At 43.7% G+C, this 14,376-nt stretch overlaps 1 protein-coding gene across 1 annotated transcript; it reads right to left on the reverse strand.

The window, feature by feature from the left end:
* Window positions 1-1,593: 1,593 nt before the first annotated feature.
* LOC122935220 (multimerin-2-like) lies at window positions 1,594-14,176 on the reverse strand. Its single transcript, XM_044290985.1, has 2 exons — window positions 14,024-14,176; window positions 1,594-3,936 (listed from the first exon to the last, which is right to left on the reverse strand). Exons 1-2 carry the CDS (start codon window positions 14,174-14,176, stop codon window positions 1,594-1,596), a joined length of 2,496 nt encoding a protein of 831 aa, XP_044146920.1.
* Window positions 14,177-14,376: the final 200 nt, after the last annotated feature.

Raw genomic sequence — 14,376 nt, forward strand, 5'->3', positions numbered from 1 at the left:
TTTGGCTGAATATGAGCAGATAATATTGCCTGAAACACTTCAGAATTCATCCTGCTGCTTTTGTCAGCAGTCACATCATCAATAAATACAAGAAAACCAGTTCCATTGGCAGCCATACATGCCCACGCCATGACACTACCACCACCATGCTTCACTGATGAGGTGGTATGCTTAGGATCATGAGCAGTTCCTTTCCTTCTCCATAATCTTCTCTTCCCATCACTCTGGTACAAGTTGATCTTGGTCTCATCTGTCCATAGGATGTTGTTCCAGAACTGTGAAGGCTTTTTTAGATGTCGTTTGGCAAACTCTAATCTGGCCTTCCCGTTTTTGAGGCTCACCAATGGTTTACATCTTGTGGTGAACCCTCTGTATTCCCTCTGGTGAAGTCTTCTGTTGATTGTTGACTTTGACACACATACACCTACCTCCTGGAGAGTGTTCTTGATCTGGCCAACTGTTGTGAAGGGCGTTTTCTTCACCAGGAAAATAATTCTTTGTTCATCCACCACAGTTGTTTTCCGTGGTCTTCTGAGTCTTTTGGTGTTGCTGAGCTCACCGAATGTTCCAAACAGTTGTTTTGGCCACGCCTAATGTTTTTGCTATCTCTCTGATGGGTTTGTTTTGTTTTTTCAGCCTAATGATGGCTTGCTTCTCTGATAGTGACAGCTCTTTGGATCTCATCTTGAGAGTTGACAGCAACAGATTCCAAATGCAAATAGCACACTTTAAATGAACTCTGGACCTTTTATCTTCTCAATGTAATTGGGATAATGAGGGAATAACTCACACCTGTCCATGGAACAGCTTAGAAGCTAATTGTCCCATTACTTTTGGTCCCTTAACAAGTGGGAGGCACATATGCAAACTGCTGTAATTCCTGCACCGTTCACCTGATTTGGATGTAAATACCCTCAAATTAAAGCTGACAGTCTGCAGGTAAAGCACATCTTGTTTCATTTCAAATCCATTGTGGTGTCATATAGAGCCCAAAAATTTACAATTGTGTCGATGTCCTAATATTTATGGACCTGACTGTATTCTAGAACATTGACACACACTGATGAAGATTTCTTAATATGACGCAGGTGGGCTGGCAGAAAGCGATAGGCATCCAGCTAATGTCACCATAAAGTACAACGATTACAAATACTCTCAACAAACATTAATAATGGAGAGCAGGGAACACACATTAGAAGGTAGAAAGAGCAACTTTTACACTTAGCAGAGCGTGAAAACATGTCATACAATTACAGACTACTAGCTGATGCTGCTGGAGAGAAGAAGCATGGCAGCCAAAGACACCTGACAATCTCAAGATTCTTTATATTAAAGGGATCTAGAAGAGAAAGAAACAAGTCAAACAAATGTCAAGAGAATATTTCCATTTTACTAAACTATTGCTCACATTTACTACTATTTTATTATGTCTCCTGGGAGACCATGCCCACTTGATGAGAGAGGAGAAAAGTAAAAAAAAAAAATAGGGGGGGGGGCACCACAGAAGGCCTGACAAAGCTGATAGGGTAATCGACGATATTTGCCCCAAGTGCATAGTTTTTTTTTTTTTTTTTTTTTTTTTTTCTTTTTTTATTAAAATAAATTTCCTTCTGCTGGCTCAGTGTTGCTGTTTTCAAGGGAAATACTGTGTCGTCCGTTAAAAACCAAATATCCAAGTCCGTTACCAACGCCAAAATCCACACTTATTGAAAAGGCATAGACTCCAGTGTATGGAGCTGTGAAGTGGCCATCTGAGGAAAATGCATCTCCATAATTAAGATCAATATCATTAAATCGGATCATTTTTGCTCCTTCAGCACCAGTGGTAAAAATTGCACTGAATGCAACAAGAGGATCTTGATGGGGTGATCCTGTTTCATCAGATTGCCAGTGTTCTTCACTGTGTTTTTTATTTTGTTTTTTATTTTGTGTTTCTAATCCTTTTTGTCTTTTTTTCATTTTTTTATCAATGAATGACTTGAGCTTTTCAATATCCAGAGGTACATCTGAAGAAATTAATGCTTCATAATTTCCAAATACCTTATGGAATAACTGGATGTGTTCATTATAAAGCTCTCTTAAATTTTCAATGTCCAACTTTATAGAAATAATTGAAGTGTTAAATGGTTTTAAAGCATCTCTAATTGTATCATTTTTAGAATGTGTTGAATTAGATAATGAAGACTGTAGCTCGTTAACTTTGGCATAGAGATACTGAAGATCCCTTTTCAAGATCATAATATCATTGTGTTCAAATTCATTAGCATCATGATCTCTAGATGCTTCATGATTTGGCTCCATGTGCTCTAAACTGCCACTCCGTAAGGATCTATCAAGTGTTCTTCCTTCATTATGTTGCTCAACATTGAAAATGGCAGGGGAATCAGGAGAATTTTGATTTCCATAATGCATCTCCAAGAATTGCAAACGTTCACTCAATGAATCAGTATTGAGCAGCTGCTTTTCCAGCACATGCAAAGTGTTGTTCAGCACTTCATGCATTTTTATGACTGTTATATACACAGCTTCTGGATTATCTTCAGACAGAAGTTCAAGAGCTTCTTCTCCAAGCAGAGCTTCCAACACTCTCTCATGTCTTGTTGCATCTTCAAGAAGAGAGCTGAAAGAACTGTCTAGATGTTTAATATGCTTGTGGATCTGACCATTGTCCATCCTAATATGTCTGACATCTTCTGTAAGGGTTTTTATTTGAGTTTGCAACTGGGAAGTGATGAGCATTAACTTTCGTCCTTGTTCTTGTTGGGCAGCAAGAGATTGACGGTTAAACTGAAGGGCCTGTGCTAAATCTTCTACAGAATGCTGCAGATATGTCTTTGAACTTCCCTCCTTCTGTTTAACATCTTCTATTCCATATAAAACATCTCTAAATTGATTTGAGAAGTTCCGTTGTATTTCCTCAAGAGCAATTATGTCCAAATTCATTTTGTGGCAGTCACAATTATCAAATAACTCATCACTACTGTTTTGTATACTGTTAACAGTATAATTAAGTTCCATTATCTGCCTCTGAATTAGATCTTTGATTTCTTCCACGATGAGGCTTTTTTCCATGAACTGCATCTGGACTTTTTCTGAATTCTGTTTAAATTCGGTACGGAGTTCCTTTAACCATTTCTCCAGAATATTAATATTTTCAAAAGCTGCCTCTGATTCAGTCAATAAATATTTAATCTGGGTCTCATGTTCTATAAGGGTTTCATTTACTTGGTAATTTGCAGTAGAAGATAGTTCTACATGTCTTGGGGAACAAAGTAGTGTGATATTTTGAGCCAAATCTAATAGATCATCTTGATGTTGTTCTTGCCCTCTGCGAAGTTCTCCAATGCTAAAGTTTAAGTAGGAATACTGTGACTGTTGAAACTTCAGATTCCGTTTCAACTTTACATCTGCATCAGCTTTTATCATGGTCAAATTATGATGGATCACAGTTTGTTGTGTATGGAAGTTGTTATCTATCTGTTGTTTCAGTTGTTCAAGTTTATCAAAATTTTCTTGAATTTTGGACTCAAATTTAGTCCCTAGCTCATAGAGGTCTTTCTTTGGTACAGAATTCTCCAAGAATATATCCAATGTTCTTCTGTTAATCTCAACACTTTCAGAAAGGTTCTTAACCATACCATTAAGATTTTGAAGACTTTTGTTAAAACTGTTCCATATGGGACTAAAATGAGCTTTGAGGAAATTTTCTATATGTGGTAATACTATTTCCCGGACGACACGGTCATCTATTTCTGACTGATTCTGACTGATGCCAAGTGCAATAGTTGAATTATTCCCCAGTGCGTTTTCAAGATCCTGAAGATGACTTGCAGCCTCATGAATATCATTTTGAATATCTTCCAGTAGGTTTTCTTGGCTTTCAACAGCTTTAATTATTTCAGTCACCTCTGCGCTCAGTAGAGATTCCTCAGTTTTCTCAGAAGTGCCCCAAGTGCATAGTTATTTTTATATTAAGTGCTCTGTAAACTTTCTAACAGGCCAAAATTATTTCTGTGCCAGCCAAGTGCAGATGTAGCCTTACACCATAATTTTGTGCAATTTTCCCTTACTCCAGTTAGTCCTAAATGAGGTCAATTTGGCCTAATTTATGTCTGCTGGGAGACCAAGCCCACTTTATGAGAGGAGAAAACAAAAAAAGGGGGGAGGGGTCACCTCAGAAGGCCTGACAACCGAGGCTTGTAACTTCCAAAATGTTTAATATTAATTGTATATAAACGCAAAAACACAAAATGCAACCGCACTCTGCAACCAGCACTCTGCCCTGCCTTTATGCTGGATGTTGAATAAGGCATTGGTGTACATTTTGGCCAAAGCGTAATAAGCCACTCACCACGTCAAGGTCGCCTTAATGAGTGGTCCCTAACACTAGTTCCTACCATGACAGCCACACAAAGTCCAGGGAGCGCAGGTACAGCATGCACGCCAAGCACACTCTGCTTTTAACCCCGTCCGGTGCCATTACAGCTTTCATCGGATCCAGGGATGCAAGTACCTACATGCATGCTGATGCCACTATATACTTCTCCTGGAGCCAAATGGCTACTGGTAGGTGCTGTATAAGCAGACTCAGTTTTATACTGACTTTAAAACCAGCCTCCAGGGCATACTAGCTGGTCAGGTGTGCATGACTGCTTGGAGATCGCCACGCGTCCAATACATACTACAAAGAAAAAATATGGGGGATTCAGCCCACACAACCCCTAGCAGGTGCAGATTGCTATGGCGAAATACAGATACAAACGCAAAAACACAAAATGCAATCGCACTCTGCAACCAGCACTCTGCCCTGCCTTTATGCTGGATGTTGAATAAGGCATTGGTGTACATTTTGGCCAAAGCGTAATAAGCCACTCACCACGTCAAGGTCGCCTTAATGAGTGGTCCCTAACACTAGTTCCTACCTTTTATGGGCCATGACAGCCACACAAAGTCCAGGAAGCACAGGTACAGCATGCACGCCAAGCACACTCTGCTTTTAACCCCGTCCAGGGATGCAAGTACCTACATCCATGCTGAGCCCACTATATACTTCTCCTGGAGCCAAGATGGCTACTGGTAGGTGCTATATAAGCAGACTCAGTTATTGTATATCATTAATTGTATATCATTGTACAGTACTTTACATATAGAGCTGTATTACATGCTATATTCTGTGGCACTACTACAGTAGATTATTTTCCCAGTATATATTGGTGGCAGCATTGTATAGTTTTGTTATTTAGAAACCTTACAAAAGTGTTACCGTTATTTAGAGATAATACTATATGCTCTTATATGTAGAGACTAGAGATGAGCGAATTAAATTTAAACCAATCAAATTCAACCCAAATTTTCCAAAAATGTATGTCAAATCTGAATTTTTGCCAATTTGATTCATACTAATTTCTCACATTGCCAAAAAACATTATCTATTCAGTAAAGACAAACTTTATTTATTGCAACCGAAAAGGCCTGGTCACTGACCATCCTTCTGCCAGCTCTTACATCTGCGATCCTGCCTTGCACCCATCTAACTTTAAGTGTACCTCAGTCAACAACGGGCAGGAACCTCCAAAGGGTCCAGGGTGTGTCCCAATGGAAGAAAGCACGCCCTCCATTTAATGCTAGGGACAGCCAGGGTGATGAATGCCACAATGAACTATGAGTACTACTACCACCATCATGGCCACTTCTACTTCTCCTATCCTCGCCACCCTTCTGGGTCACTGCAGTTACAGCCTCCAGTCTTCTTGGGTATGATGCCACAAGGTTTGCACATCTGGATTTGGGGATTTTCTGCCATTCTTCTCTGCAGATCTTCTCAAGCTCTGGAAGGTTGGATGGGATTGTCGCTGGACAGCCAAGTCAGGGCTCTGGCTGGACCAGTCAAGGACATTTACAGAGTTGCCCCTAAGCCGTGTGTTTTCTTGACTGTATGCTTAGGGTCATTGTGTTGTTGGAAAGTTAACCTGCGGCCCAGTCTGAGGTCCAGAGCACTATGGATCAGGTTTTCATTAAGAATATCTTAGTACTTTGCTTCATCCAGCTTTCTCCCATCCCCGACAAGTCTCCCTGCCCCAGCTGCTGAAAAACATCCCCACAGCATGATGCTGCCGACACCATGCTTCACGGTAGGGATGGTATTGGACAAGTAATGACCAGTGCCTAGTTTTCTCCCAACATGACTCATAGAATTAAGGCCAAAAAGTTCAGTCTTGGTTTCATCAGACCAGAGATTCTTCTTTGTCACAGTCCTTAATTCTTTAGGTGCTTTTTTGCAAACTTCAGGTAGATTTTCACGTGTCCTTTACTCTGGAGAGGCTTCTTTCTGTCCACTCTGCCATAAAGCCCATATTGGTGGAGTGCTGTAGCCAGGGGCGTACATAGAAATCACTGGGCCCCATAGCAAAAATCTGAATTGGGCCCCTTAACCCCGCCCACTACCCACCATGGCCCCTCCCACTTCCTGACCTGGCCCCTCCCATGCCACACCCCCATTAAATAAATTTATACATGACCTACAGAGTTGGGACATCATATAAGGATTTCTTGGTCTGCGGGTATCTGGTCATATAATACTAGACTAGAGGGTTTCATCTGCTGAAGAGCACAGTTAAGGCTACTTTCACACTTGCGCTTGATCGGATCCGTTCTGAACGGATCCGATCATATTAATGCAGACGGAGGCTCCGTTCAGTACGGATCCGTCTGCATTAATAACTTAGAAAAATTTCGCAAGTGCGCAAGTAGCCTGAGCGGATCCGTTCAGACTTTCAATGTAAAGTCAATGGGGGACGGATCCGCTTGAAGATTGAGCCATATGGTGACATCTTCAAGCGGATCCGTTCCCATTGACTTACATTGTAAGTCTGAACGGATCCGCTCGCCTCCGCACGGCCAGGCGGACACCCGAACGCTGCAAGCAGCGTTCAGCTGTCCGCCTGTCCGTGCGGAGGCGAGCGGAGGCGAGCGGAGCGGAGGCTGAACGCCGCCAGACTGATGCAGTCTGAGCGGATCCGCTCCATTCAGACTGCATCAGGGCTGGACGGAGGCGTTCGGGTCCGCTTGTGAGCTCCTTCAAACGGAGCTCACGAACGGACCTATGAACGCTAGTGTGAAAGTAGCCTAATACATGAACTCTCTACATGGGTAATGGGCTGGCGTACTACATGCAGCATATGGGCCGAGCTCCCTGCAGTGACAGGCAAGGTGGGCACATTGTAAAGTAACACAGATATCACCCTGCCCCCCAGAGATTTGTAAACTAACACGGGCCCTGGCCCTCATAATATATAGTCATATGTCAGAGTCGGCCAGGCACTGCTGCAGGGAGTGCACTGTGCAGGCAGTGACACGGCAGGACGAACGGTACTTGTTCTGACTGAGTCTGACTTACTTCAGGCCAGCCAGGGACACAGCCGGTGCTTCAGAATCTTCCTTCTTCTCTCCTCAGCTCAGGCACTCTGGCGACGGCCGACGGCGAAGTTCGAGCCGATTCTCCCGCCCCCTTGCGCCACTGGCCAATCAGCAGCTGCCTCAACAGAGTTGCCTTGTGCTGATTGGCCAGCGGCTCCAGTGCTACATGCAGGCTGGTTTGATCCTGATTCTGCGTCATCAGGGTCAGGTCAGGAGGAGGTCAGGATCAGGTCAAACAGGAAGGGGGGGCGGGGGACCACTTCGGCTTGGCGGCGATTGCGGAAGAAGAGTTGGGGCTGAAGAAAAGCAACCGCATAGCCGGCTGCATGTCATGAGTGGGCGGGGCCAAATAGTGTGGGCGGGGCTTTCTCTGCGCTACGGGCCCCCCAGTGCCGCGGGCCCCATAGCCTGCCTCTATGGGCGGTACGCCACTGGCTGTAGCGATGGTGGTCATTCTGGAAGTTTCTCCCATCTGCACATAGAACCTTTGGAGCTCAGCCAGAGTGACCATTTATTTCTTTGTTCTCTCTCTTACTAAGGTCCTTCTCCTTTGATTACTTAGTTTGGTGGGACAGCCAACTCTGATGCTTTGGAAGCTCTCTGTGGACCATGGCTTTTGCTGTGGGATGCGACTAAGAAAATTTCAGGAAAGACCAACTAGAGCAGCTGAACTTTATTTGGGGTTAATCAGAGGCACTTTAAATGATGGCAGGTGTGTGCTGACTCCTATTTAACATGATTTTGAATGTGATTGCTTAATTCTGAACACAGCTACATCCCCAGTTATAAGAGGGTGTGCACACTTATGCAACCACATTGTTTTAGTTTTTTTTTGTTTTCTTCCCTCCACCTAAAAGATTTTAGTTTGTTTTTCAATTGAGTGGTACAGTTTATAGGTCACATTAAAGGTGGAAAAAGTGCTGAAATGATTTATCTTTGTGTCATTGTTTTACATCACAGAAACCTGACATTTTAACAGGGGTGTTTTTTTGTTTTTTTTTAAACAAATTTTATTGGCAGAAAATGACAGTATTGTATATGACTTGACATGTCTCATCAAACACTATATGTGGAAGTAAGTCGTATATCAGTAAATACAACAGACAACATCTATGCATTACATTTCTATTTTTACAAATTGCTTGACAGAAAAGACATTGGGAATAATACACAATCATTTTCTCCATTTTTTTTCTCTTTTTTTTCTTTTGTTATTTTTTGTGCGCTAAATACCCCCCTCCCCCCCAAAATCAAAATATAACCCCAACTAACAAAATTAGCTCCTTATGGTTCACCATGTGTGTCTCCTATTGCCTAAACCTGGATTCCATAGCTCACTACATATCTCATCCTTCATGCCACTCACTGTCTAGCCTTCCAAGCATACCCTTTGTTTTTTCCAGGAGATACCACTGAGTGCCTAGGAACGGAGCTACCAACTCCTTTATCTCGTCTTGGGGTAGTATCTTTACAATGAAGCTTCTCCATTTATTAAAGAAATTCTTTGTGGCTCTACCTTTACACTGTTCTGTGTCTAATCTTTCCATATACATTATCTGTTTTGCTATGCCCAAAACCTCCTCCAAAATGGGCACCGAAGGGTACAGCCAATGTCTCAAAATACTTTTCTTTGCGGACAATAACATTACATGTATCCCCTTGATTCCAATCACCTGCGAGGAGTTCCCATCCGGGTCCATCGGGATATAATGAAAGATACATTGTTGAGGAGAGAGATCCAATCCAACGTTCCATATCTCCTTGATCTGGTCTACTACTTCATTCCACAGTTGGGATAAGGACGGACACTCCCAGAGACCATGTAGAAGATTAGCCTTAGGTAACTGACATTTTGGACAGGCTCTGAGATAATGCGCCGGAGCATTCTTGTAAGATAGATCAAAAGCATATGTCGCCCTATGAAGGATTTTGAATTGCATCTCTCGCCAATCTTCACAGGTCACCGCCTGTCTCACTCTCTCTAGCCCCGCCCTCATCTTTGCTGTCAGCGAATCATCTTTGAGTTCCCTCTCCCAGTGACTAAATACCTTGTTACCCAGCCCTATAGAGTGGGTACTTTGGAGTCTACCATACAAATCGGACAATGTGCCAGCCGAGTTGTCCCGGCCTATTAAGCCCACCAACCAAGCAAGCCTATCCAAGTCTCCCAAAACCTTTGCCTGGTCCATGCAATACGACTTAACCTGGGCATATGCTAGGAAATGTGATGAGGGTAGCTGACACTGAGTCTGAAGTTGTGTCCAGGGAGTCAATTTGTATCCCGTGGGGGTTAAAATGTGCTTCAGAGTACAAAATTCCTTTCTCCCTCCATTTGTGGAATAGCGAGGATTGTCTCCCAGCCTTTTTATATCCACTGTGTATATATATATATATATATATATATATATATACACTCTTTGCTAAGATTTCTATATCTGAAAAAGCATCCTGTGGATTGTCCTTTGTTAATGCCTGTTCCCGGCTGTACTCATCTTAATATATTTAATAGCGCAGGAGTTAATCTGCCAGGGCTTGAGCGCCACCAGGTGGCTATTTCCAGGTTCAACAGCAGAATTTTTAGACAGCATTTTTGTGCATTCAGCTGTAGAATGAGGAAACTGAACTTCTACACTGACACACTTACATATGGAGGCATATATAGTTTTCCTGTCAGATTCTTCATTCTCAGACCCGGTGGGGATTACAGCAATCATACCTCCACCAAATCTAGAGCTATGCCATTACGTTTTGTGATGGGAAATCCCTTTAAAGATGATCTTCAGTCCCCACATCTATACTTACCTAATGCTCTATCTATGTGATCTGTCAAATGACAGGCATCCAGACTTTCTTTGGAGATGGGCTTAGAGTACCACTTACCCCAATACACCCCTAGCTTAACATGAGCTGTCAGCTGACAGGACTGACAAGTGATACTGTACAAACAGACAATTTTTTAAAATCCTTGTATCTCAAAAAGGTTGAAAAATTTTAGTAAAGACCAATTGAAAACATGATTTTAGCTCAAAATGAATAAAATGCAATCATAAAATTTTTTCACAAAGGTGTCTGCAATGAGCAGGACCTTGGTACGGTTACACGGACGCCAAATTATGCAGTGGGTCCAGATATGGGTATATAAGTCTATAGTTTTTGTTCGTGACGCCAATTGCAGCATGCGCAGGGTACAGTCTCAGGGCCCTTTAAGGTGGTATAATGTCTCTGTGTGGTAGTAGGTATAGTGTCAACGGTGTCTCCTACCTGGGTACGGCTGGATTCCTGGATCCTGGCTCACTTGCAATAAATGAGTGTGTTGCTAGTAGGAGTAATTGAGGAACTTGGTAGCAATGAATGAGATCCAGACTTGAAATATAATTCAGCTTGTCTTTACTGGAGGCAGCATTAATCCACATGAGATACAGCAATGGTCTTGGGTCCTAGCAGGTATATGCAATATGTGGCAGGGATTACTATCTCTTCTGCTTCTATCATATGCCTGGAGAATAAGGCAGGAATCTGTCTATCTTCTTCTGTGTATGGGACTGACTAGCTGAGGAGGAATTTGGCTTCTCCTGGTCTCTGGATGTTACTCACAGTTATGCTCACAGGGAATGGTTCGTCCTGGAGTTCTGGAGGTGACTGCTTGCTTGTCAACCAGCTTAGGCTGAAGTCTCAGACTGGGGATGAAGGTCTTTGGTCTCAGCCGACACCCAATTCTGGTCTGGGATCCCTATTTCTGGGAGCTACTACTTGCACAGCCTTCCCCTAGCCGGGGTGGCTGGCACACTCACTGAACTTCCTTTCCTCCCCATGAAACAGGACATGGGCCAGCCCACTTCTGCTCATAGAGGGGGAGCTAAACTGGAATAAACTATTCCAGTCTAGATATGCTAAACTGAACTAAGCTCCTGCTGACACATTGCTGCCACCTGCTGGTGTACATGGAAATTACAGCAAATACATGTAACAGGCTTAGAAAATGCACATTTGTGAGGAATATTAAATAAAATCACATTAGATGATAAGGGACATGTTACCAACAAATAGTAGCGGGGAAAAAGAGTTTAGTAACATAACTCTGGGATGTTACATTCCCCCTTACTTTGAGTTAAGCCGCCCTCGGCTTATGCTTAGGAGGGAGAGGAATCCGCTCTGGGGTACCCAATAAGTACAAAGTGCTGCATGAATTACATATAATGACATACAAAGACAAACATAAAACGGCTATCCCCAGGTTCCTGCCCGCTAGAGTAAGGTGCCCAACACACAGTTTCCTTCTCTTGGTATAACCAGTGAACCAAATACTGCACTAAGCAAACATTACTGACTGACTTTGTAGTGTTATTATGGCCATCAAACACCAAAGAAAGCATGGGGGTGTCTTTACTCTGTAGTCCTGCCATTGTGTAATGGAATGCCCGCAAATGGAAGGGTGGCTTTATCCTGTATTCCCTTTCCTGCACCAAAGCCTGAGAAATTTGGCTTAAAGCACGATCACTATGGTGTCTAAGGAGTAGCTAAAATAAGGCTCTAAGGCTTGAGGGCCCATACCTTAGGCAAAAGGCTCAGAAGGGGAGGTATTTATCGTCTCTGTATACTTCTGGCAATGTCACAGGAGGAGGGTATTATAATCCCATCGCTCTCCTGGAAATAAGACACCTCAGGATGGGAACAATCCTGAACATAAAACAAGCAGGAAGGAGCGGTCTATGACTTCTAACGATTCCCAAAGCAGCGGGGTTACCAGTGTAGTTACTGGACCTGCCTGGACTTACCACTTGGTCCTATCTGTCCACTAAGAGTAGGCCATTAGTTTCAAGCGTCCGCATAAAGGCAGTCTGTATAATGGAAGGAGAGAACATGAGCTGTTAAATAAGGCATATCTGAGTAAGTTGCTACATTTTAGGTTAAGTGCAATGGTAAGTGCAAATGTCACAAATAGTGCAGGAAGATCACATTGTGGCACCTGAAAGCGAATTCACACAATGGGCATGTTATCTTAAACGTTGCATAACAGGTAAACTGGTAATTAGTGCAATGATATCACATTGTATGAAAATCACAAAGAGCTCAGGTATCGTTTGAGTAACATAACTCTGGGATGTTACATTCCCCCTTACTTTGAGTTAAGCCGCCCTCGGCTTATGCTTAGGAGGGAGAGGAATCCGCTCTGGGGTACCCAATAAGTACAAAGTGCTGCATGAATTACATATAATGACATACAAAGACAAACATAAAACGGCTATCCCCAGGTTCCTGCCCGCTAGAGTAAGGTGCCCAACACACAGTTTCCTTCTCTTGGTATAACCAGTGAACCAAATACTGCACTAAGCAAACATTACTGACTGACTTTGTAGTGTTATTATGGCCATCAAACACCAAAGAAAGCATGGGGGTGTCTTTACTCTGTAGTCCTGCCATTGTGTAATGGAATGCCCGCAAATGGAAGGGTGGCTTTATCCTGTATTCCCTTTCCTGCACCAAAGCCTGAGAAATTTGGCTTAAAGCACGATCACTATGGTGTCTAAGGAGTAGCTAAAATAAGGCTCTAAGGCTTGAGGGCCCATACCTTAGGCAAAAGGCTCAGAAGGGGAGGTATTTATCGTCTCTGTATACTTCTGGCAATGTCACAGGAGGAGGGTATTATAATCCCATCGCTCTCCTGGAAATAAGACACCTCAGGATGGGAACAATCCTGAACATAAAACAAGCAGGAAGGAGCGGTCTATGACTTCTAACGATTCCCAAAGCAGCGGGGTTACCAGTGTAGTTACTGGACCTGCCTGGACTTACCACTTGGTCCTATCTGTCCACTAAGAGTAGGCCATTAGTTTCAAGCGTCCGCATAAAGGCAGTCTGTATAATGGAAGGAGAGAACATGAGCTGTTAAATAAGGCATATCTGAGTAAGTTGCTACATTTTAGGTTAAGTGCAATGGTAAGTGCAAATGTCACAAATAGTGCAGGAAGATCACATTGTGGCACCTGAAAGCGAATTCACACAATGGGCATGTTATCTTAAACGTTGCATAACAGGTAAACTGGTAATTAGTGCAATGATATCACATTGTATGAAAATCACAAAGAGCTCAGGTATCGTTTGAGTCTTTTCTTTGGGTGCAAGCTTTTATGTTGCAATAAAACAGTGCAATTTTATTAATGCAATAGAACGCTCAAATAAAGCTTAAGTCCTTCTTGTTGAAGTAGAATCCTCTGGAAACAAAACCTCCGGCTGAAGGGGCTCTGGTAGGCAAACTGAGGGTGCCTGTGGCAGCTTCCAGGGCAGAATGTAGGGTTGCACTCTGGGATTGAAAGTCAGGACAGAGTTATTTATTTGCCCCACCTGTAGAGTTGGAGCCGCAGGGATTTCAGAGCTCACTATGGGGACCTCAGGATTTAAACGTCCCGCTCTGGCGGTATTGTTTCTGGGCAGGGGAGTAGAAGTTCTGGCCGCCTCCGCCGCACCAGTATGTGTGCATGGCGGAGCAGGCTTGGGCCTATCAGGGGTATCGGGATCCACCGGGAGCGGTGCAGGGGCAGCTTCAGACCGGGCCTGGGCCTCAGGGAGCGCATCTGCTCCTACCTGATGTCGTGGCCGGTTCCGATGCCTCCTGGTGATGCGCGGGAGCCTCCACGATAGGTGATATCATCAGGGCCGTCTCCGGGGCTGCAGATGCCGTCGGTGATGCTGGTAGGTTCGGAGCTTGGGCAGCTTGGCTGGCGGTGGTATCCGCAGGAGCAGGCTTGACGCTGGCGGCCATCTTGGGGGACGTCTTGTCTGTGCGTTCAGCCATTGCGGAGGGATCCACAGCCTACGGGGTCCGGACGTCTTCATCCGCGGGAGCGGGTTCCGGAACGGCAGCCATCTTTGTTTGAGCAACGGCGGCCGTCTTGCCACCAGTTGAGGAACTCTCAGCCTCCGAGGACACTCCAAAAGCGCTGGGGCCAGCTCTCTTAACAA

This window comes from Bufo gargarizans, chromosome 4, assembly GCF_014858855.1.
Source record: "Bufo gargarizans isolate SCDJY-AF-19 chromosome 4, ASM1485885v1, whole genome shotgun sequence".
Classification (NCBI taxonomy): Eukaryota; Metazoa; Chordata; class Amphibia; order Anura; family Bufonidae; genus Bufo; species Bufo gargarizans.

Bases quoted from the DNA above. Each gene is read 5' to 3' on its own strand.
- LOC122935220 (XM_044290985.1), bottom strand. From the start codon at position 14,176: ATGGCCGCCAGCGTCAAGCCTGCTCCTGCGGATACCACCGCCAGCCAA. The intron at 3,937-14,023 runs GCATCGGAACCG...GGCACTTCTGAG, and splicing joins CTCCCGCGCATCACCAGGAG to AAAACTGAGGAATCTCTACT.